The sequence below is a fragment of the Rhinoraja longicauda genome, chromosome 6 (assembly GCF_053455715.1).
Source record: "Rhinoraja longicauda isolate Sanriku21f chromosome 6, sRhiLon1.1, whole genome shotgun sequence".
In the NCBI taxonomy this organism is placed as follows: Eukaryota; Metazoa; Chordata; class Chondrichthyes; order Rajiformes; family Arhynchobatidae; genus Rhinoraja; species Rhinoraja longicauda.
Window position 1 is genome coordinate 80,531,807 of NC_135958.1, and position 25,170 is coordinate 80,556,976.

General features: G+C 39.4%; 1 protein-coding gene across 3 annotated transcripts in view; it reads right to left on the reverse strand.

Moving 5' to 3' along the window:
* The window catches only part of LOC144594659 (polycomb protein Suz12-like), a 61,787-nt gene that overhangs the window by 26,367 nt on the left and 10,250 nt on the right, over positions 1-25,170 (reverse strand). For all 3 annotated transcript variants that reach the window (XM_078401469.1, XM_078401467.1, XM_078401470.1), the window contains 5 exons: positions 12,367-12,435; positions 11,062-11,111; positions 9,009-9,094; positions 5,203-5,434; positions 729-831 (listed from right to left, as the gene is read on the reverse strand). In XM_078401469.1, the coding sequence (XP_078257595.1) occupies positions 729-831; positions 5,203-5,434; positions 9,009-9,094; positions 11,062-11,111; positions 12,367-12,435 (540 nt within the window). The remainder of the gene's footprint in view (positions 1-728; positions 832-5,202; positions 5,435-9,008; positions 9,095-11,061; positions 11,112-12,366; positions 12,436-25,170) is intronic.

Below are 25,170 nucleotides of genomic sequence, written 5' to 3' on the forward strand. Positions count from 1 at the left end.
CAGTTCCTCCCTACACCTTTACAAAGTGGTTCAGTTGAAGGATTTGTTTGTCCCAGAGACTATGTCAGCCGGTAGAAATTCTGTGACCCTTCTCGGATATTCAAACAATTAATGGACATAGAGAAAAGCGACAATATTTTGATTTAGCTGTACACAGAAATCAAAAGATCATGTATGTAATTGATTGATGTTATTTTAGAAAACAAAATCAAGTGATTTAGCCAAATAAAACTAAACACTGCTGATAATAAAAAATAGAATATTCAAGATCTACACAAGACTCCTCAATTAATCAGCTGCAAGTCATATTAAGCACTGTTCACTCTGTCAGGACACCAATTTAGAACAGAAACAATTCCATACCAGTCATAAAAGCAGAATCAATCCCATTCCAGTCATAAAAGCAGTACAGTGCCCTCCATAATGTTTGGGACATAGAGCCATCATTTATTAATTTGCCTCTGTACTCTACAATTTGAGATTTGTAATAACAAAACTCACATGTGGTTAAAGTGCACATTGTCAGATTTTATTAAAGAATATGGTGAAACCAAAAAGCATAAAAATGGCCTTTAAAAAAATCTGACAATGTGCACTTTAACCACATGGATTTTTTTTCTATTACAAATCTCAAATTGTGGAGTACAGAGGCACATAAATAAATGATGGGTCTTTGCCCCAAACATTATGGAGGGCACTGTACGTCACAATGATAGCAGCATGCTTACCTATTCTTATCAAAGACAGTCATCTGGGCTACAAAGGTCTTCTCCCCATCATCCTTGTAAGAGGAGTTCCGTTTACGCCTACTTGGCAACTCATCCGTTACTTCTAGAAGAAAAACACATGAGCAGTGGTGGTTTGAATGATTGTTGTGCTTCAAGATCAGGTTCAGGACAACTCAGGGATTCATTATGTTATAAGCACATGGACAAGAGCAAACCTTTCTGCCAGCTTAGTGTGACCATGGCCAACTGTGTAAAATGAGAAACTAAGTTAAACCTAGGGCGGCACGATGGTGCAGCGGTAGAGTCGCTGCCTTATAGCGCCGGAGACCCGGGTTCGATCCCGACTACGGGTGCTGTCTGTACGGAGTTTGTACGTTCTCCCCGTGGGTTTCCTCCGAGATCTTTGGTTTCCTCCCACACTCCAAAGTGCAGGTTTGTAGGTTAATTGGTTTTCTATAAAATGTAAATTGTCCCTAGTATGTGTAGGATAGCGTTAATATGCGAGGATCGCTGGTCATAGAAACATAGAAAATAGACACAGGAGTAGGCCATTCGGCCCATCAAGCCTGCATCGCCATTCAATATGATGATGGCTGATCATCCAGAATCAGTACCCGATGTGGACTCGGTGGACCAAAGGGCCTGTTCCCGCGCTGTCGATTGGAAACTAAAACCATTCTTTAACATAAAACATCCTGTTTTCCAAGGGTAACCTTTTGATGCTGAAGTATAGGGAAAACAACCTGCAGATGCTGGTTTAAATGGAAGGTAGACGCAAAATGCTGGAGTAACTCAGCGTGTCAGGCAGCATCTCGGGATAAGGAATGGGTGACGTTTCGGGTCGAGACCCTTCTTCAGACTGATGTCAGGGGAGGGGGCTGAAGTTCATTGAGCCACATTTGCATCTCAGCAACTGCCTTTTTAGCCAGCTGTTGAGTTTTTTTAAAGAGTCATTAATAAGTTAGCAATGCACCCAAGAACCGAGACCAAAAAACCCTGCAAATTCATGATAACCTAACAATATCCCTCACATATAACAGACTAACATGGGTTAAGAACAGAAATCCTGACAGCAACAGACAGTCAGAAATAGAAACACCATGTTTTTGTTGAAATCTTCCTAGGTGGGACTAGTGTGGTTGGGACATGTTGGCCTGTGAGGGCAAGTTGTGCCGAAGGGCTCGTTTCCACACTGTATCACTCTATGACTATTGCCAGTGGGTCAGGCAGCATCTCTTGAAAACATGGATAGGTGACATGTCGGGTCAGGTCCCTTCTTCAGACTGAGGGTGGCAGGTGGCTGATGAGAGCTCCTCAATCCGAAAACTCAATTGTTTCGCTCCCCAGACACTAATTAACTCGCAGAGCAAGTTCAGGAGGAAAAGCTGACTCCGTATTAATATCCAGCAGCCGCAGTGTGCAAGATGACTCTAATACAAACTCCCTGGTAAGGAACCATTTCCTGAAAAAGCCCCTTATCCCAAAGCTCGGGAATTATAGCGAATGTTATAGGATCTTTCAATCTGCAATCTTCAGCACTAACACCCTACTAAAACTGAGAGTAAAAATCAATGAATAACACTACTAAAAAACATCTATAAGACTACAAAAATGAACTGCAGCTAAAAACCTTAAACAGCAAAAATAGCATATGCACCGTAAAATTATTTTCCAACATAATCTTTTGATGTAATTGTGTAGTCAGATTAGCTCTATACCTATGGCTAATAAGATAGTTCAGCACACCCTGAAGTACTGTTGTCACAGATGGTGTTTGTCAGATGAAGCATTAAAAGTAGTCTTAGCTGGATGATTATTTCCAACAACAGAAGTCGTTCACAGATCCCTGGATGATATTGCTTGATCAGAAACACCAATGTGATTTACCCAAGAGCTATATATCCGAATCTCCTGCACAATAGTGAACTTGCTTCGAAATGTGCTTGATTGACCAAACAAATCTGGTAGGTCCGAGACTAAAAAGACTGGAGCCATGCAGGTCTTCATGTAGTGAAACTTACCATTCCAAGTTAGATTTCTTCAGTTGATGCTAACGATTCTAAACTTTACCCTGGCAGATAACGAATATACAGGGATAGGTTTCCACCCTCCCTATATAAATATGTAGACAGTTATATTTCAGAGACTGAAATACAGTCTGGAAAGTGAATCAGGTACCAGTGAGTGTTTACACTTTCTAAATTGAAGTGCTGAGACGCATATTTAATAACGTTCAGGTTTAACATCAAGCGGCTGCCAGAGTTTCCAATACAATGCTTTCCACATTCTATCTTCAAGAAACAAACAATAGATTGTTTTGACTTAACTTTGTCAAATGCTACATTTGAGAATGGACTTGTAAAAGACTAGAGAAGGATGCATCTTGTAATGTCATTGGTGATGATGTTATAATATTCAATGGTCCTTTATTGTCATGTGTACCGACGTACAATGAAATTTGATTTACCATAGTCATAATATTAAACCCTAAAGTTATCCCAGTGTCTAAGATGTTGTTTTCTATCTGTATCCATCCATTTACTATGTTTTTACTGCTGCTTAAAATAGCAGTGATTAAATGACGTATTCTAACAGCATGTGTTGTCTTTAGGAAGCATTAATGTGTCAGAGAAGCAGTCATCCACTCTAATATGCAAGTCAGCTTACAGGCAAGCCAACCTACTCCACTACAAGCAGAGCCCCTGGGAGATCAATTCCTTGGACAAAAGAAAAAGGGCAGGAGATTGCTGTATTTAGCTGGGGAAAACACTCAGATAAATCATATTCCAAAAGCCAGAGAATACAGTCTTCCCCAAATCTAATCATGTCAAGTTACAGGAACGGAGACGTTAAATATAAACTCATGTGAAGTTCTTCTATGGTGATTCTAAGAAGGAACGCTCAAATTTAAATGTCATACAGGAAATATCACTATGATGCCATTGAATGAAACACATTCCTGGAAATTTATTCAATTTAGGCCATCAAAGTTGGGTCTATATAAAAACGTTGAAAAACAAAAAACCTAACGGTTTCTTCTGTGAATAAAGCACGTAACATTTACTGACACAGCTAGCAAACCCAGAGCTAATTTCTTATATAGAACAGACAGTGACATTTGCATGAAGCTGTCAGCACATTCCAGGCACAACACATTTCATGGTTAGACTTGGGTCAGTGGAAACACCCTCACCTCAGTTAGAAGGTTGTGTTTTCAATTCCTACTGCAAAGATCTGTGTATTCCTCAACTATCACAGAAACAAAATTTAGTTATTTATTTTAACCAATTATTCCACCACTGGCGGCTGTCACCTACCAAAATTCTGAACTAAAATCTACCTAAATTTCTCCACTTTTCAGGATTGTTTTGTGCTTGAAGTCAATCTTTAAAACATGCCTTCTGGTCATTTGTTCCAATAACTTTGTGGATCTGACCCAAAAGCTATTTGATAACACTTTACTACATTAAAGACTATGAATGGAACCTTGTTTAGGAAGGAACTGCAGATGCTGGTTTACACCAAAAATGGACACAAAATGCTGGAGTAACTCAACGGGACAGGCAGCATCTCCGGATAGATGGAATGAGTGATGTTTCGGGTTGAGACCCTTCTTTTCGAGAAGGGTCTCGATCCAAAATGTCACCCATTCCCTCTATCCAGAGATACTGCCCGTTCCGCTGAGTTACTCTAGTATTTTGTGTCTATGAATGAAATCTTGCTGTATGTAAAATGATGGTCATGTCATTTCTCACAATATAATACTAACTACACTTCAAAAGTACTTGACGAAAACAAAGGGCTGGAGGAACCCAATGGGCCAGGCAGCAACTATGGAGGGAATGGACGTCAGACTGAAGGGTCTCAAGTCAAAACAACATCTGTCCATTCCCTCCACAGATACTGCCTGACCCGTTGAGTTCCTTCAATACTTTTAGGTTTTGCTCAGGATTCAAGCACCTGCACTTTACGTCTTCAAAAATACTTGGTTATGAAGTGGTTTGGACACACTGCAGTTTTAAAAAGCTTTAAAAAAACACATTATTTTCTCACATCTTTACTGAATTCAGATCCGTTTCACTGGCTCAAGAGTCCAATTAATACAGCAGGGTTTGAAACAACATCTTGCTTTTTATATGGTTCCTTTTTTTGAAAAATAGAGCTCTTCAGATGAAAAATTTAATCGACTCCAACATTTCTCATTCAATTAACAAAACATTCAGGTTTTATAATCAAATTAGATTTGTATATCTAGTTTGTTATACAATTCAAATTATACTGATTTTATTGCAAAAGACCTCAAAAATTGAAGACATGTTAGTTTCTTGCATTTTATGTGAACATATGCTTTACAACTCTTAATGTACATGCAAGGATCTGGGACTTAATCTCATAAGACTTTGCAATGCAGCAAGCCAATGAGACTTTCAGCTAGAATGAACATCATACGGTGGTTTCAATAAAACATCCTTACCAATGTTTTCATTAATCTCTCCATTTGTCAATCCGTTCATCTCCCTCCTGCCTGGACGGGTCACTCTGAACAGCAGTGAATACGACTTAACCATATGGCTGTTGCTTGGCTCAAACTCATTGCTGGGAACAGCGAGGGAAGGGCAATTGCCTGGTTTGGACTGGCTGTTGTCTGGGTTCAAAGGCACCTGCTTTTTACCTGTAGGCACTTGCTTGATTGGACAACTAACATCCTTGAAAAGAAATGAACAAGTTAGTAAACCATCTAAACATATTAATAAATACAGGTGACGGGGGGGGGGGGGGACGGGGGGGGGGGAAGAGGACAGTTTTTTTCTATGACCATGCAAAGATTTAACAATTTAAAGTTACGCAATCTAGCTTTACTCGAGCCTAACGCAATAATTTTATATCTTGTCATCTGATGTGAAAGTATTCATGACCAAGATCAAAACCAAAGGTATGGACACTAAATCTTAGTAAAAAAATATAGGTTTACTAGTTTCCATTTTAAGAAATATCATTTTGCTATTCTTACTAAGATGAGTACTACTACACTTCCTTATCTTGCACTCTAGTCATTTCTTGTCCATTCGCTTAGCCCATTTCTTTACACCTCCCACAGCAGCAGAATTGCAAACTTGAATACATCACACCTTCCTTTTAACTTCCATTAAGATCTGGTTTCACTCTTGGAACCTCACTAGTAACATAGATCATAGAACAGTGCAGCACTTCAGCCTGTCCGTGCCAACATGATGCCAAGATAAACTAATCTCACCTGCCTGCATGTGAAACAAAACCCCTCCATTCCTTGCATCCTTTTTCCGGGAAAAGCAATAAAATGTACGGCAATAATTTTGGCTTAACAGCTTCTATCATTAGAATGGTCAAAAAGACGAGGAGTGGCACAATGGTACTCCAGTAGAATTATTGTCTTACAGTGGGATCGACCTGGGTTCGATCCTGACTACGGGTGCTGGCTGTACAGAGTTTGTAGGTTCTCCTTGTAACTGTGTGGGTTTTCTCTGGGTGCACTGGTTTCCCCCCACATTCCAAAGATGTGCAGGTTTATAGGTTAATTGGTTCCTGTAAAACTACCCCTTGTGTGTAGCATGGAAAACTAGGATAACACAGAACTAGTGGTCGGCGCGGACTCAGTGGGCCGATGGGCCTGTTTCTACGTTGCATGTCTAAACTAAATTTAAATAAGAGAAAGCAATTAACTGCAGGCAACAATTTGTTTTCCTTAACAATGACTGATAGGAAAACAATACAAGTTGCTGATGACAATCTGTTGGCAATGCTTGCATGTATTTATCATTAGCCAGCTCACCAATGCGTTATTTGGGATTTTCCAGGATCTCCCAGCTCAAGCACTCTCAGCTTTTATCTAATCAGGGACGAAAGGAACCAAATTCTTTCAAGGAGCGTTAGTAAAACTTAAGTCAAGGGCATCAAGGAGGGAAACTCTCTAGTTTTAGAATCCTCTGCCCCGGGGATAAGCCTGCGTTTGTTTGTTCCGGTTAAGGCGCTGTGCACACAGCAGCCAGCCAACAGTCGCTTGTCTTTTTATTTTCACTTTTAATTTAATTTTAATTTTAAGTTTTCATGTACCTTGTTGTGTGTTATGACTGTTGGCAGACCAATTTTCCCTCCAGGGATGGATAAAGTTCAATTGTATCGTAAAGCATCGTAGTTGGGAGTCATACAGTGCCCTCCATAATGTTTGGGACAAAGACCCATCATTTATTTATTTGCCTCTGTACTCCACAATTTGAGATTTGTAATAGAAAAAAAATCACGTGGCTAAAGTTCACGTTGTCAGATATTTTTTGAAGGCCATTTTTATACATTTTGGTTTCACCGTGTAGAAATTACAGCAGTGTTTATACATAGTCCCCCCCATTTCAGGGCACCAGAATGTTTAGGACACAGCAATGTCAGGTAAATGAAAGTTGTCATGTTTAGTATTTTGTTGCATATCCTTTGCATGCAATGACTGCCCGAAGTCTGCGATTCATGGACATCACTAGTTGCTGGGTGTCTTCTCTGGTGATGCTCTGCCAGGCCTGTATTGCAGCCATCTTTAGCTTATGCTTGTTTTGGGCGCTAGTCCCCTTCAGTTTTCTCTTCAGCATATAAAAGGCATGCTCAATTGGGTTCAGAGCGGGTGACTGACTTGGGCACTCAAGAATTTACAAAAAAAAATTGCTTTGAAAAGCTCCTTTGTTGCATTAGCAGTATGTTTGGGATCATCGTCTTGATGCAGAATGAACCACCGGCTAATGAGCTTTGAGGTATTTGTTTGAACTTGAGCAAATAGGATGTGTCTATACACTTCAGAATTCATTATGCTACTACCATCAGCAGTTGTATCATCAATGAAGATAAGAGACCCAGTACCTTCAGCAGCCACACATGCCCAGGCCATAACACCCCCACCACTATGTTTCACAGATGAGGTGGTATGCTTTGGATCTTGGGCCATTCCTTCTCTCCTCCATACTTTTCTCTTCCCATCACTCTGATTTAAGTTAATCTTCAACTCATCTGTCCACAAGATCTTTTTTCCAGAACTGTGGTTGCTCTTTTAAGTACTTCTTGGCAAACTGTAACCTGGTCATCCTATTTTTGCAGCTAACCAGTGGTTTGCATCTTGCAGTTTATCCTCTGTACTTCTGTTCATGAAGTCTTCTGCGGACAGTGGTCATTGACAAATCCATACCTGACTCCTGAAGAGTGTTTCTGATCTGTCGGACAGGTGTTTGGGGGGGGGGGTTTCTTTATTATATAGAATTCTTCCGTCATCAGCTGTGGAGGTCTTCCTTTGCCTGCCAGTTCCTTCGCGATTAGTAAGCTCACCAGTGCTCTCTTTCTTCTTAATGATGTTCCAAACTGTTGATTTGGTACGCCTAAGGTTTGGCTGATGTCTCTAACAGTTTTATTCTTGTTTCTCGGTCTCATAAAGTCTTCTTTGACTTTCATTGGCACGACTTAGGTCCTCATGTTGATAAACAGCAATAAAAGTTTCCAGTGATAGAAAGTCTGGAGGAAAGATTAGGTGCTGAGAGCTCTCTTATACCTGCATTAAGGAGGCATTTAAACACACCTGAGCATTACAAACGTCTGTGAAGCCATGTGTCCCAAACATTTGGGTGCCCTGAAATGGGGGGATTATGTATAAACACAGCTGTAATTTCTACATGATGAAACCAAAATAAAAATACCCTTGAATAAAATCTGACAATGTGCACTTTAACCACATGTGATTTTTTTCTAGTACAAATCTCAAATTGTGGAATACAGAGGCAAATAAATAAATGATGGCTCTTTGTCCCAAACATTATGGAGGACACTGTAGCTCATGCAAAGGAAAATGACTGTGCTTCTTTGAGGTCAAATTTCACTGCACAACGTCGGTTTAACAAGCTAGAGTTCTGAGCACAAGCACTGCTGCAATGATCTTCCTCCCACATGCCCCCTAGAGACTTCTTGCTACACCTTCACACAAAACCAAAACGGCCTCACTGACTAATCCATAAAATTAGTTGCAATGTGAAAATGAGGCATCAACTCGACACCAGCACAATTCATGGACTCTTTTCAACTTATTTAATTCCAGTGGAAAGTCTTTTCCTGAACCAAACTAACTCATCCTTTATTTGTTATCCTCATGTGGATGTGCATGAAGACGTTATCATGTAATTGCCCCGGGACTCGAATAGTTCATGAACGCAGAATATGATGTACACATTTTAAGCAACACTCCCGTGTAGGATAATTAAAAAGGTCCGTGTACTCTACCTTACGTTTTTTGTGACAGACTTTAACAAGTAGCACCTCCAAGGAAACAGAGTTTTGTTCGTTTTCTGAGTTTTGCGATGGCTTTTCTAGTTGGGGGAAATATAGAGCATCACAAAAGAGATTTTAAACATTAAAATTTGACAGCGCTCCATTGCAATAAGATATAATTATGGTTCTGGGTAAACGAACAATCATAGCTTTGATTCATTTTGACATTATTCCTTCATAATTACCTACAAAGCAAAATTAATAATAGCTTAGACAAATGTTTTAAAAAGTACCGGTTAAGTCGAATCATTTTATTAATGTTTATTTTATTAATGTTTCATGTCACAAGGACATGAGGTTGCATCTGCAATTTCACAGCTAACTCAATCTCTGCCAAGCCGCCAAAGGTTATCAAGTGGAGGATTGATATTTCCCAAACCAAATAAAAATCTAGGCAAGACAGCAAGGTTACCCTCCCTTGCATCTCCTAGCTGAACTGAAGCAGCACAGAGGCACAGGTAGTTTCCTGCACATCCCTTAATCCAAAGAATGCTGAGAGGCCAGAAACACACCGTTTTAGCTGTGATACTTGACAGCTCAGCAAGAATTGCAGTGGACTATATCGACATTTAATGTAGAGCTACGAAAGATTTAATCATACTTTGCCCTGAACTGACCCAGGACAGGTTGAACTGCATCGTCGATTACATTTCCTGGCTTTTGTTATTTTGCTGCTTTAATCATTTGTGGTAATGGGGACAGAGCTTCCAAGAAAAAGCATCAGAACCAAAGAAATGAAAGCCACATTTATTCAAACCATGGGGAGCCAATTACTAGCAATAGGTGGGAAGAAATGAAAGTCAAGTACTTTCTGACTTGACTTCTGAGTAGTCAAGCTGCACCAAAAAAAAAAACCCAATGTGCTCATCTGTGCTTAATTAACTAATTCCGGGCAACAGAAACAGCATTTACATTAGTACCTGTAAAGCAGATCCGCTTGCCTCTTGCTGGAAGTTAATGTTTGCAAACTTTAGCCCAGAATGGAAACAAGATTTTCTTGTGAAAATATAGTGGCAATACTATTCAATCTCATCTGAGAATGGCTATTAGGATCATTAAGAGTGTAACAAATTAGTATGTTCACGTTAACTTGTGAACATAGGAAAAAGATAGTTAAATGTGCAAATAAACATGACTTTGCACAGATCCAACCTTTTATAAAGCAACACTGTCATGCATTCAAGAATTGCTTCCTGTGGACTGATTCATAATTGCAGTAATAACATAATTAAGTGACTTAATGCCAGAAGCCAAATCCTACATCAGGCTATTTTCATGATGCTGATATGCTATGTAGAGTGTACTTGCTTATCCCAATTACTTAAAAGTACACAATAATACGTCACTGCTCCATCCCAGGTTCCCTGGGACTTTCGATTGTAATTTTTTAAACATCTTGTACCTGGTTCAAATGGCAGCATGTGGAGTTGAACAAGTGAGCCTAACCTATGCCTCACCCTCATGGAATGCCCATATTTCACTTTTCTAACTTATAGGACAGTAATTAAGAACTCCAACTGTGGCTATTTTTTCTCCCCAACTAGAATCACCAAGAAAAATACTATCAAGCACAGAGTTGAGTCAACTCAACACAAATTTAGTATCCTCTTGGTTTCTATGCCTCAGTGCCTTAAGCAGCAAATAGTAAAAGTTTTATTAACCTGTATCACTGAAAAGATAATCCAAATTAATAGCGAGTGTATTCTCTGTTACACCAATGATCAGCTTGTGCCTCAATATATAGCAGTAGTCTAATTTATGCCAGCTGCAATAGTGCAAATTTTATTCCTGTTTATAATGAAAATGTTAAAGAATTATGCTAGTTCCAACCCAAACCGGGTATCCTCCTCTGTTTTCCTACTGTGTCCACAACACAAAATTGAACTGGAGATTGCCTAATAACAGGCACTATTTTGAAGAGAGTATTTTGCTATGATATAGATTAATACCACTTAGCAGGAACCTTCAGAATACTCTATGACCCAACAAAAATCAACATACATACCATTTTTATAGAAGAAACCGGTAAACGTAAGTTGCAAATGAGCTGTCAAACTGGGGAGAAATAAAAAATAATTTCCTTGCAGTAATTTGTGCATAAAAACAGTAATTTACCACTTAACATTTAATCACACAATCCTTCAAAGCATCAATTAATCTTTGCAACACAACTTAATAGCTGACATTGCACCTCCATAGCTTGACATCACCATGCAATAAGAAATACAGGTACTAATCATGAAACATGGTCAATCTTAATAGTGAAAACAGATGTCCATGCACAATTATTTGGAATATGCAAATGCAGGTGGCATGAATATGTGTTGCTCAGTTTTGTACATCTCCATGCACATAAAGATCATAGTTAAAGGGAACAAATCATAGTTAAAAACAGTTCACTCAGCGTTTAATTACCGAATGGAGAGTAGAAAAGTTAAGATAGGCCTGCAATTATCTTTGGCCAAATCACACCTTTAAAATATTCAGATTTAACTTCACAGGAAATCTGACAATATAAGAAATGGCATTCCTAATAAGTTAGTGAACACGAGTGTTTTTTTTAAAAAGCAGTGAAACAATGGGCTTTCAATATCATTATACCATGAAATTGACAGTAATTTCACAAATGCATATGTATATGTTAATAACATTAGAAAAAAGTCAAACCATTAAAATTAATGTTACTGTTTTTAAAAATAATCTAACTTATTTGAAATGTTTGTTATTTTAGTTAATGGCATTAATATGAAAAGAGGTGGCAGACATTAATAAGAGGACTGGGCAGAATCAATATGGATTTTTGAAAGGGAAATGGTGCTTGAAAAGTTTATGAATTTACCAGCACAATAAATAAGGGCAAATAGGGTATAGACTTTCAGAAGGCCTTTGCTATGGAACCAGGCAGGAGATTAAACTATATTAGATGTTATGGGAACCTTGAGAAAATGTAGAATCTTATTGCAAATAAGATCCAAGGAAGGAAAATACTCCCCAATTCTCAACGACCAATCTTTACAATTGTTTGCATTTAATTAACTGTGACATATCTAGATTTGCCAAAGAATTAAACAAATTTTGCACATCTGCTAAATCAGTACTTGGATAGTTCCTTCAGACACTTGCTCCCTCTCACTCTCTGAAGAACATCTCTATTCCCACATAATCGCTGCAGTTCGATGGTAAAGCAACATTGCACAGACTCAAACTACACACTCTGCTGAGCTGGAAGAATTCTACTAAAATATTAAAGGACAAAAAAGACCACAATAAGCTGCCAAACATATACACAACCACCGTGAAATCAACTTACCTGGGAGATTCCTGCTCTCCCCTCATTTTCTCTACTTTGGCCAGCATATCATTTACTTTAAAGGTCTTCCTGCAAAACAAAGTTTTAGTTTTAGACATTTAACTCGTCTATTAAAACATAGGAATGGGATAACTCAGGGACATGCCCTTCAGCCCACAATGCCTGTGCCAAATATGATGCCAGTTAAACTAATCTCTTCTGCCTGCACACGATCCAGATTCCTCAGATTCCTGCTATTCATGCCTTTATCTAAAACCACTATCATATCTGCTTCCACCACAACCAAAACTGTGTGTAAAGAAAAGGCCTGCACGCACATCTCCCCTCACCGGAGACTTTCCCCACCAGTAGAAACATTCTAACATCTATCCTGTGAACCCCATCAGGATGTGAAACGCTTCATTGTTAATCCCTTATTCCTCTAAATGACAAGATTGCAGATCTAACTTTTTGTGTCGGAAAATAACTGCAGATGCTGGTACAAATCGAAGGTATCACAAAATGCTGGAGTAACTCAGCAGGTCAGGCAGCATCTAGGAGAGAAGGAATGGGTGACGTTTCAGGTTGAGACCCTTCCTCAGACTGATGATCTAACTTTTTAGTTCTTTGTAATAGGACAACCTCCCCATTCCAGGATTTAGCCTGTTGAATCTCATCTACACTGCCTCGAATGCTGGTACATCTTTTCTTAAATAAGAGGTTAAAAATATACAGTACTTCAGTTCAGCTTCACCAACATGCTCTGGAATTGTAACAATTCTTTTATATTTCTATGTTCCAAACCTCTGCAATAAAGGAAAATGTGCCATTTGCCTTCTTAACTGCTAGCTGCATCTGAATTCTTACATTTTTGTTTCAATGTCTCAATACCTCAGTACTCTGTTTCTTTGCAATCTCTCTCCATCTGGGTAATAATACACCTTTTGATTTCTCCTACCAAAGTGCATGCATGATCTTACTTTTACATATTAAACACCACTGGTCTAGTTTTTTCCCAGTTACTTAATATTCTTAATCCTGTTGCTGAGCCCAAAATTCTCAGAGCATGCTCTTTTAGTTTAATCAGTTCATTTTACACCTTACATGGTTGAAGATAAACACATGCAATGGCAATTGTAAAGAATGATGTAACTCTAATCATTTCAAAAATATCAGCTTGGTTATTCAATAAAAGGATGATTGAAGATTCTCAACTTTTTGGGCAAGTTCCATGTAGCCCTTTATCTCCTGATCTTTCAAAAAATGGCATTCAGGCTTAGTATCCAAATAAAGTAATCAAACTAATTTGCCTGCAAATTAATTGTAATCAATTCAAGAATGGTTATTTAAGGAAATACCACTGCATAAGTAGCACATATAAAGTAGTTAGAGCTTATTAACATGGTGTCAAGACAATCTCACCATCAATATCAGCAAGACAAATGAGCTAGTTTCTGACTTGCGGAAACAAGCTGGTGTACACATCCCATCCAGTAAGTATCAATGGAGTCAAAGTGGAGATGGTCAAGGCCCTCAAGTTCCTCTGCGGAAATTTCTCCAAATTGACCTGGACCAACCATTGAAGGTTATGCCACGAAAGCATATCATGCTCCTACCTCCTCAGAAGACTAGCGAAGTTCAGCATGTGGACAACTACTCTTGCCAACTTCTACAGATGGCATGTAGAAAAAATCATAGCAGGTTAGCATCAGCTCTTCCCATGACTCCAAGAAATTGGACCAGTCCATCACACAAACTAGCCTTCCCATCCTCCCCTCATTCACTCCATGCTGTCTCAGAAAAGCAACAAAAATAATCAAGGACCATTTTTACTCTAATCATTTCCTCTTCTCCCGTCTCCCACCAAGTAGAATATACAAAAGATTGAAAGCACACACTATTAGACTCAAGAGCAGTTTCTATCTTGCTATTTTCAGGCAACTGACCTGTCCTCAAACAAGCTAGTGTGTTGTTCTGACCTTTCAACCTAGCTAATCGTAGACCCAGCACTATTTTCAATCTGCATTTTCTCTGTAACTAACGTTCTAATGCTGTAACAATATATCCTGCACTTTTCACGGTTTTACTTGTGTATGGCTTGATTGTATTCACGTAGCGTGATTTGACTGTATAGCACACGAAAAACGTTTTTCAATGTATCATGGTAAAGCGACAGTAATAAACTAATACCAACACCATAACCCCAACACACACACAAAAATCTTTGTGAACAACAATAAAAAAAAGGAACGTCTAAATGTGAATTTCCAACAAGCTACACTGATCCTACTACTCAAGCACTTTTGATATTACAAAACTATCGCCTGATCCTCTCCTAGGTATTATTAATTCAAATACTGTAACAGGAGAAGTCCCTGCAGATGAGCCAACGATAAACAAAATACAACAGTGCATCTCATTAGCTGAGAGCGAATTTCATGATCATATGCGTCAAGCTGTTTAACATATTTGGCAAGCTATAAACCAGTGACTTTGTTTGTGTTTATTATTGCTGTTTTATTCCAGACAAAGTATTTTTACCCAAGACTAAGAGAGCTGTAACAGATCAATGTGGCGCAGAGTGCAGGTATACGAGTATTGATGTATTAAGGATTTTAACAACTGTGAGATGCAACAAAGTATAACAACAGATTTCACTTGGTGTGAACTGTCAGGCAATGTTATTTACTGGTAAGTATCCCTTTTCTGCACGTGGAGCGCCAGGCTTTCCCCAAAGAACTCAAGTCATCCACTTTCTGAGAAACCAGTGTGCATCCATGGAAGCACCAAGGGCACATCAGTTACGCAAAATTCAAGACTTCAATATCCTATCCTCATGGGATTTATTTTCTGCGTCATTTCGGAGAAAATTTAACGGATTTACTGGTCAATCACCTCACTGTGAAAACTGATAGTCTGCAAAGCACACAAAACGTCACAATAGTGAAAATACTGTATAGCATTCACATTTGCAGAATTGTTTGCATTTCCTTTAACTTCACTTTTGGTATTACGGCAATAAACAATAAACAATAGGTGCAGGATTAGGCCATTCGGTCCTTCGAGCCAGCACCGCCATTCAATGTGATCATGGCTGATCATTCACAATCAGTACCCCGTTCCTGCCCTCTCCCCAAATCCCCTGACTCCGCTATCATTAAGAGCTCATTTATTCACAAAATGCTGGAGTAACTCAGCAGGTCAGGCAGCATGTTGCCTGACCTGCTGAGTTACTCCAGCATTTTGTGAATAAATACCTTTGATTTGTACCAGCATCTGCAGTTATTTTCTTATATCATTAAGAGCTCTATTTGGCTCTCTCTTGAAAGCATCCAGAGAATTGGCCTCCACTGCCTTCTGAGGCAGAGAATTCCACAGATTTACAACTCTCTGACTGAAAAAGTTTTTCCTCATCTCCGTTCTAAATGGTCTACCCCTTATTCTTAAACTGTGGCCCCTAGTTCTGGATGCATCAATATTCCATTGCCCTACAAAATAACGTCTAACAGTAACACCAACTTCCAGCTGTGTTACGGCACTAAGTTTATCCCTAGCTGTCATAGCAGCACATACTGCCAGTTGTCTTAAATTAAGTTTTGAAGGAATCCAATTACCTCAAAAAACACATAATCATTTATTTTTACTCATTGGTGTAAACTACACTATACCCATGTTACAGCAGTCTAGAACAAAGTCTCAAATCACCGCTGGAAAAAGATAGAATAAAAATCCACACAAAATTTACAGAGAAATAAAAGAAACACTGCAGGCCACTGGCTCACAGTGGGGGGGGGGGGGGGGGGGACTTAATATATTTGCATTGAAAACTGACATGGCAATCTCATTGGTAAAGTATCATTGTACAAGTATCAAACAATGCCAAAGATAAACACAAAATGCTGGAGTAACTCAACAGAACAGGCAGCATCTCTGGATAGAAGGAATGGGTGATGGTTCGGGTCAAGACAACTACTATTGCCAGAGGAAGTGTCTCGACTCGAAACATCACCCATTCCTTTTATCCAGAGATGCTGCCTGTTCCACTGAGTTCTTCTCGCACTTTGTATCTATCTTTGGTGAAAACCAGCACCTGCGGTTCCTTCCTACTCAAACAATGCAAAATCCATTTCTAGTTAGTTGAAACAGAACCCTTTCAGTTTGCCTGCAATGCAATCAGAATCCTCTTGGCTAGATTGCCTCTTGGCAATGGCAGGTATTCCTGGGAATAATGCAGATGTTGCAGGATCAATTTATCCCAAAGAGGAGGAAAGATTCTAAGGGGAGTAAGAGGCACCCGTGGCTGACAAGGGAAGTCAAGGACAGCATAAAAATAAAAGAGAAGAAGTACAACATAGCAAAGAAGAGTGGGAAGCCAGAGGATTGGGACTCTTTTAAAGAGCAACAGAAGATAACTAAAAAGGCAATACGTGGAGAAAAGATGAGGTACGAGGGTAAGCTAGCCAATAATATAAAGGAGGATAGTAAAAGCTTTTTTAGGTATGTAAAGAGGAAAAAAATAGTCAAGGCAAATGTGGGTCCCTTGAAGACAGAAGCAGGGGAATTTATTATGGGGAACAAGGAAATGGCAGACGAGTTAAACCGGTACTTTGGATCTGTCTTCACTAAGGAAGAAACAAACAATCTCCCAGATGTTCTAGTTGCCAGAGATCCTAGGGTGACGGAGGAACTGAAGGAAATCCACATTAGGCAGGAAATGGTGTTGGGTAGACTGATGGGACTGAAGGCTGATAAATCCCCAGGGCCTGATGGTCTGCATCCCAGGGTATTTAAGAAGGTGGCTCTAGAAATTGTGGGCGCATTAGTGATCATTTTCCAATGTTCTATAGATTCAGGATCAGTTCCTGTGGATTGGAGGGTAGCTAAAGTTATTCCACTTTTTAAAAAAGGAGGGAAGAGAGAAAACGGGAAATTATAGACCAGTTAGTCTGACATCAGTGGTGGGGAAGATGCTGGAGTCAATTATAAGAGACGAAATTGTGGAGCATTTGGATAGTAGTAACAGGATCATTCCGAGTCAACATGGATTTACGAAGGGGAAATCATGCTTGACTAATCTTCTGGAATTTTTTTGAGGACGTAACTAGGAAAATTGACAGGGGAGAGCCAATGGATGTGGTGTACCTCGACTTTCAGAAAGCCTTCGACAAGGTCCCACATAGGAGATTAGAGGGCAAAATTAGAGCACATGGTATTGGAGGTAGGGTACTGACATGGATAGAAAATTGGTTGACAGACAGATTGCAAAGAGTGGGGATAAATGGGTCCCTTTCAGAATGGCAGGCAGTGACTAGTGGGGTACCTCAAGGCTCGGTGCTGGGACCGCAGCTATTTACAATATACATTAATGACTTGGATGAAGGGATTAAAAGTACCATTAGCAAAATTGCAGATGATACAAAGCTGGGTGGTAGTGTGAACTGTGAGGAAGATGCTATGAGGTTGCAGGGTGACTTGGACAGGTTGTGTGAGTGGGCGGATGCATGGCAGATGCAGTTTAATGTGGATAAGTGTGAGGTAATCCACTTTGGTGGTAAGAATAGGAAGGCAGATTATTATCTGAATGGTGTCAAGTTAGGAAAAGGGGACGTACAACGAGATCTGGGTGTCCTAGTGCATCAGTCACTGAAAGGAAGCATGTAGGTACAGCAGGCAGTGAAGAAAGCCAATGGAATGTTGGCCTTCATAACAAGAGGAGTTGAGTATCGGAGCAAAGAGGTCCTTCTGCAGTTGTACAGGGCCCTAGTGAGACAGCACCTGGAGTACTGTGTGCAGTTTTGGTCTCCAAATTTGAGGAAGGATATTCTTGCTATTGAGGGCGTGCAGCGTAGGTTTACTAGGTTAATTCCCGGAATGACAGGACTGTCGTATGTTGAAAGACTGGAGCGACTAGGCTTGTATACACTGGAATTTAGAAGGATGAGAGGGGATCTTATCGAAACATATAAGATTATTAAGGGGTTTGACACGTTAGAGGCAGGGAACAAGTTCCCAATGTTGGGGGAGTCCAGAACCAGGGGGCCACGGTTTAAGAATAAGGGGTAGGCCATTTAGAACGGAGATGAGGAAAAACTTTTTCAGTCAGAGAGTTGTAAATCTGTGGAATTCTCTGCTTCAGAAGGCAGTGGAGGCCAATTCTCTGAATGCATTCGAGAGCTAGATAGAGCTCTTAAAGATAGCGGAGTCAGGGGATTTGGGGAGAGGGCAGGAACGGAGTACTGATTGTGAATGATCAGCCATGATCACATTGAATGATGGTGGTGCTGGCTCGAAGGGCCGAATGGCCTACTCCCGCACCTATTGTCTATAGACTATAGACCCCCCATCCATAGGAACTGGCGGAATGCATTTCTGCTTTCAACACAGGTCTCTGAGAAAAAAAGGCTTGCAACAGAAAATCATATAACGACCATTTTCTAGAATGCCCCCACTTCGTAAAGCAGGGGGTACATAGTTTTCCTTTATTTTTTAACCAGATGATGCAAAATTTTGGCAAACTCCTTGACTTCAAATTCAACTATTATCTTCAAAACCCAAAGAAGAATTGGAACACAATCTGGCTGACATTACAGTTATATTAAAGACTTCACGGTCACATATGCCAACATTTATATTGAACATTAAATTATGCTCCCATAAACGTATCTTAGGGAAGATAATTGGAGGGGGAGGGGAACTCAATTCATGACTAACATTTATTCCCCGCACAGCCAAAACCAAATTAAATAGGCAATCACCTTCGAGCTGTTTGCGCATAATTTAGTTGCTGTGTTTGTGTGTAAAGCAGACCATATTTCAAGTACCTCATTAGTTGCAACAAGCATCAAGGATTAGAAAAGCACTCCAGAAAATTAAAGTTTATTCATTCTCTCAAGCAAACCCTGATCATTTCCAGACGGAACTGTCTCGACATCCTCCAAGGGATCTGCCTCAGCACATAACTCCCACCCTTCTTCATTTCTCTGAACAATTGAAAAGGTTTACTCATTAACACTTGTGATACTGCAACCTGCCGCATTATTAGGTGAAGGTGTGGAATTCTCTGCCTCAGAAGGCAGTGGAGGCCAGTTCGTTGGATGCTTTCAAGAGAGAGCTGGATAGAGCTCTTAAGGATAGCGGAGTGAGGGGGTATGGGGAGAAGGCAGGAACGGGGTACTGATTGATAGTGATCAGCCATGATCGCATTGAATGGTGGTGCTGGCTCGAAGGGCTGAATGGCCTACTCCTGCACCTATTGTCTATTGTCTATTGTCTATTATATTCTCCCCATATCATCGGATACATTAACTGCAGCTTTACATAAGTTTCCTGCAAGGAGAAGATGGCAGTGAAACTTAATTCTCAATCCCTCTTTCCACTTTGCCTTCATCATTCACTTACTCAAGATTTCAAGAACTTGATAACCGCCGTCTTACTCAAGATATTGTACCGTCATCTCCGTAAAACTCTTTGAAACGTTCCCTACATTATAAAGATGCTTCACATATACAAATTGTTGATTCATAGGTCCTGAATGAAAAACACTCCATACTATTTGCAATCACCATATAATGCTGCCATGGGGTGATTCATGTCATTTTCTGAAAGATCTATATTTGATATGAAGAAAATGCGTGGGAGTTTAATTCGGCTCAAAATCCAACTATCCCCACACCCACATCCCCTCCCTTCCCCAAGTAATGTGGTGACGGAGTAATGATTCTTATGCTTGAAACGGAAATTAATTCTGGTTAAACTGCCCAGTTCGTTTAGTGATGACAACAAAATAAAACTGTTTTAACTCTACATATGGTAGTGTCAAAACATAAGCAGTGACAAAAGATTTTCTACATTTAAAAAAGTGTCCGTTATTCACTGCAGTCCTGATGACGTGTTCACCAATTCAATGACAAATCAGCTCTCTCAATGCATTCGGCCTCTCCCAACCCAAGGCTCCTGGGTGCCCAATTAACATAGGCTTAATGACTTGACTGCTGCACTGTACTATTGTCGATTTAAGACTACACAACAATCGCTATTTTGTCTATGCTGAATAATCAAGTGTATAAATATATTGTCAAACAAAATGGTCAGTATTTTGTTTCTACAAAAGGAGTAACTTCAAAATGCCAACTCTAAGAAATCATTGGGAACTATCCAGAAACACTAAAAAACTCACCCTGGAATCTGGGTTGATCAATGAGGAAAAAACCCCAATTGACTAGCAATTCGGGACTAAAATATTGGTAACAGATGCTAACAAATTCAGGACCACGGAACATAGTAAAAGATTAAAATCTATAATCCTAACCGTATGATTACACTTGCTTCCTGGGGATTTAAAAAAAACAATTCACTGAACTTGAAGGATTCTGGCAATTCTTAACATTTATTGTTCACCTTTAAATGCCCTGAACTGAAAGACAATTGTCTGCATTAATTGTCCAGAACACTAGCCACAGCTACTTAAATGGCACGATTGTACCATTAAATAATCTTCAGGCACCAGTAATTGATGAGTTTAAAGCGTTCTTTTTGCTAGCATTAGAAAGTACTACAAATACTGTCTTTATTTCCACATGGAAAGTATTATGGATTATAATTACAGCCAAACCATCACAAAGCCATTTAGCACTTGGGTGCCCCCTAATACTTCTGGACCAGTTGGACAATTACAATTTTAATTGGGTAAAATGTCCCAGATGAACTTTGAAGTCGACCTGAACCACTTCATTTTTGGCCCAATTCTAATTTTGGTTCGCACAACTCCACTCAAACTAAACTGATGAATGAATGAATGAATAAATTTATTGGCCAAATATGCATTTACAAGGAATGTGCCTTGGTGCTCCGCTCACAAATGACAACACAAACATACAGTTAACAATTAAAAATAAAGCATAAACACATCAAAACGATAAGGATACACCATTACGGTCTAAACATGTGGGAGAAAATAAACCAGAGCAATAAAGAGACTACAGACTTTGGTTATTGAGTAAACCAAAGAAATACTTTGTTTTCTGTCAAGTATTGTAACAGATCATGCCCCAAATCATGTAACAGATTAGATGTAAACCGAAGATAGGCACAAAAAGCTGGAATAATTCAGGACAGGTAGCATCCACAGAGAGCTGTAATGGGTGACGTTTCTTCACACATTCCTTCTCTCCAGAGATGCTGCCTGCCCCGCTGAGTTACTCCGGCTTTCTGTATCTATCTTCAGTTTAAAGCAGCATCTGCAGTTCCTTCCTACAGATTAGATGTAAATTTGGAGACAGCTGAATGGAGGGTTTAACTGTACAAAAAATTAGATATGTGTTGAATATTCCATGCAGTTACATTTAAAACCAACATGGTCATGTGAATTGTCATGAAATGCACAAACTCTTCGAAATAAAACGAGTGCTAGGTTGAAGGATGAACCCATTTCCCTCGTACATACAAAACAGTTTAATGCGGTTTAATTCCAAGGTTAGCAAGCAAGAGAGATCAATTATTAACTGCTTTCTAGAGTGCAATTTGCACTTTCAGAGGATGATGGGCACATGGAGCACAGAGGATCGTGAATATATGGAACGAGCTGCCAGAGGAGGTAGTTGAGGCAGTATTACAACATTTAAACAGGTACATGAATAGGATAGATTTAGAGGGATATGGGCCAAACAAGGGGATATGGGGCTAATGGAGATGGAATATCTTGACTGGCCTAGGGAAGTTGAGCCGAAGGGCCTGTTTCCATGCTCTATGACTTGATTTATGTACCTTTCATGACTTTTACAATAATAAAATGTTTTACTTATAGTATCGACACCTTTGTTATGTACAAGAAATATGACCATTCAATAACTCTTTACAAGCCTTTTATGCCAGGGCTAAAGGGCCACTTGAAAACAAAGCCATTAATTTCCTCAAGTGGACACGACAGTCAAAAAAAGGCAACTTCAAGTTTAGATTGAACAATACAATTTGAACAATTAGACTGCAAAATTTACGATTTATATTGCAAGACTTGCTCAGAAATGGGCTTTAAACCTGTTTCTAGCTGATGGAGGATCTTGGACCTGAAACACTGCTGTTTCTGTCCCCAGATCTGGACTTTGAGTGTTTCCAGCATTGTCTGTATTCATTTCGATCTAGATATTGTTCCGATGCCAAACTGTGAAAGTGATGCAGCAAGTAAGGGTGAGAATCTGCTGCCTCCAAACTACTGAACTCCAAAGCTCTGAACTACATAGACTTGGGGACATTGATTTTGCCATTTTGCACTATTATTGTTTGTTTTCTAGCTGTATGATGTGTGTGTGTATGTGTTTGTATATGTGTATATGTATATCGATACACACAGAACTTTTTTTCTTGGTTATTATATTGTTTACAGTGTACTACGTTTACATATTCTATTGTGCTGCTGCAAGTAAGAATTTGATTGTTCGATCTGGGACATATGACAATAAAACACTCTTGATTATCTGCAGAAGCCATGACTAGATTATAATTTCTAGAACTAGACAAGTTTTTTTTACTACCATTCTGTTATTTTAATTGAAACAAGGTCCGCAACACACAATACATCCAACTTATAAATTCCACCCGATAGTATCACCATTACCAGCCTCTGCTTCATCCGACACCAGCCACTACAGTATACTACCCTCGATTTAAGTCTGCTGCCAATTCCCCTGGCCTGCACCATCTTCCATTTGCTCAAACTATTATGCTTTTCCAGGGAACTGAAAACCAAACATCCATTTTAACCATGACCATGGAAGACTTTAATCAAATTTAATCGTAAATCACAATGGAAACATTCCAACAATTTCAATCTCACTCTCAGTCTTATGGAGCATTCAGTTTGAAAACAAATTCACATCAAGCTATGAATTGGCTTGGATGTCATTTTCAGGCAGTGTTTCAGCATTCAAAAGGCCAACAGAACGTATGACACTCACTTGGAATACTTTAATGTGAATTTCCAATCCAATGCCAACGGTTATCATTCATTTTTTCCAGTTAAATAAAAATCATTCAGCGCAGCAAATGAAATGAATCATAACCTCGTGTAGTATCTTAAGATAAAATCCGTTGTTTTCTCCAGTTATTTTAAAGTGGAATGCATTTCCAATTTATTCACTGAAATTGCTTTATCGGTTTTGTAACAGTATATAAAAGGCTAATGTTATTCTCCAAGTGTCTAAATAACTCCAGGCAGCCCTCTATGAATCAAGGCACATAATGAAATCGGAGTAAAATTTAACAAAATGGTTTAGTGTACTACACTAGTTATTTACTGTAATAGCAAGCCAGGTTGTAAACAAGAACAAACATACCCCCCACCCACTCCCCCGCCCGGGCAGACTGGCAGTTACACATTCACACCGTTTCCCTCTCCCCTGACTCTCAGTCTGAAGAAGCGCCTCGACCCGAAACGTCACCTATTCCTTTTCTCCAGATATGCTACCTGACCCGCCGAGTTACTCCTGCTTTTTGGGTCCATCTTCGGCACAACCCATACTCCTTTGACAAGATTGACTCCAAATGAAACAAAAGCATTTATAAGTTGAACTAATAATCGGACCTGCCAAGTGTCTTCAAAGTAGTCAAGATAATAGGCCAGACTCATAGTTTGCCAGTAGTACATTTGCTGTCTTGCTGAAGGGCACACATCAACACATACCAGATTTCCATACATGCACACTACAGCACAGAAGTATAGAATACACTGGACATTAGATATCACCAAGACTGGAAGTTAACTGTGGCAGGATGCTTATGTTCGGCATAAAAAAGGCAGTGTAGTGAATAATGGACACTAAATAATGAGAAATTAGAGAGGAAGGATCTTAGCCTAGAAAACTCAATGAGGATCAATTTGGGTGGAACACCAAAACAATAAAGGAGACGAAACATGGGTGGGAAACGTCAAAGTAAAAGGACATAACGTGAAATCAGGAATATAACGATGATCATAGCTTATATGTTACCTGAGCAAACCAACTTAAGAATATGTGGGGGACAAATTCATGGAGTGTACAAGAGAAGTTTTTTTCAGATCAGTACTTCAAGGAACCAAAAATGGCTATTTGATATTTAATATTGTGTAATCAGGTTGTTAATAAAGAACCTGGTTGTTCAGGGTGTTAGAGATTACCAATAAGTGCAAAATATCATGTATAAAGACAGTGATTTTATTCATCCCAAAGTGTAAGAAAATAACTGCAGATGCTGGTACAAAGCGACGGTATTTATTCACAAAATGCTGGAATAACTCAGCAGGTCAGGCAGCATCTCAGGAGAGAAGGAATGGGTGACGTTTCGGGTCGAGACCCTTCTTCAGACTGATGTCAGGGGGCGGGACAAAGGATTCTCCCGCCCCCCTGACATCAGTCTGAAGAAGGGTCTCGACCCGAACCGTCGCGTATTCTTTCTCTCCTGAGATGCTGCCTGACCTGCTGAGTTACTCCAGCATTTGTGAATAAATACCTTATTCAACCTAAAAATCAGTATCTCAAGTATAAATAAAGCAAACTATGAAAACAATAGTCACGAGCTACCTACAGTGTAATGGGAAACAACACTATAGGCAGGGCAATAAACAAACTATGATAGATCCCCTTAAGCCAAAAAAATGTTCCAGCCATAACCATCAAGACTTGTGGTGTCAAATTAAACAAGTAATCAAGATTGGTAAATTTACAAATTCAGCAAAAAGGAACCAAAGCACTGATAAAAGATAAAGTAGCCAATTGACAAAAATAAGACTAAAAGCTTCCAGAGATGTCAAAAGAGAGAAGAAATGGTAAAAGCTAATGTGGGTCCCTTCCAGAT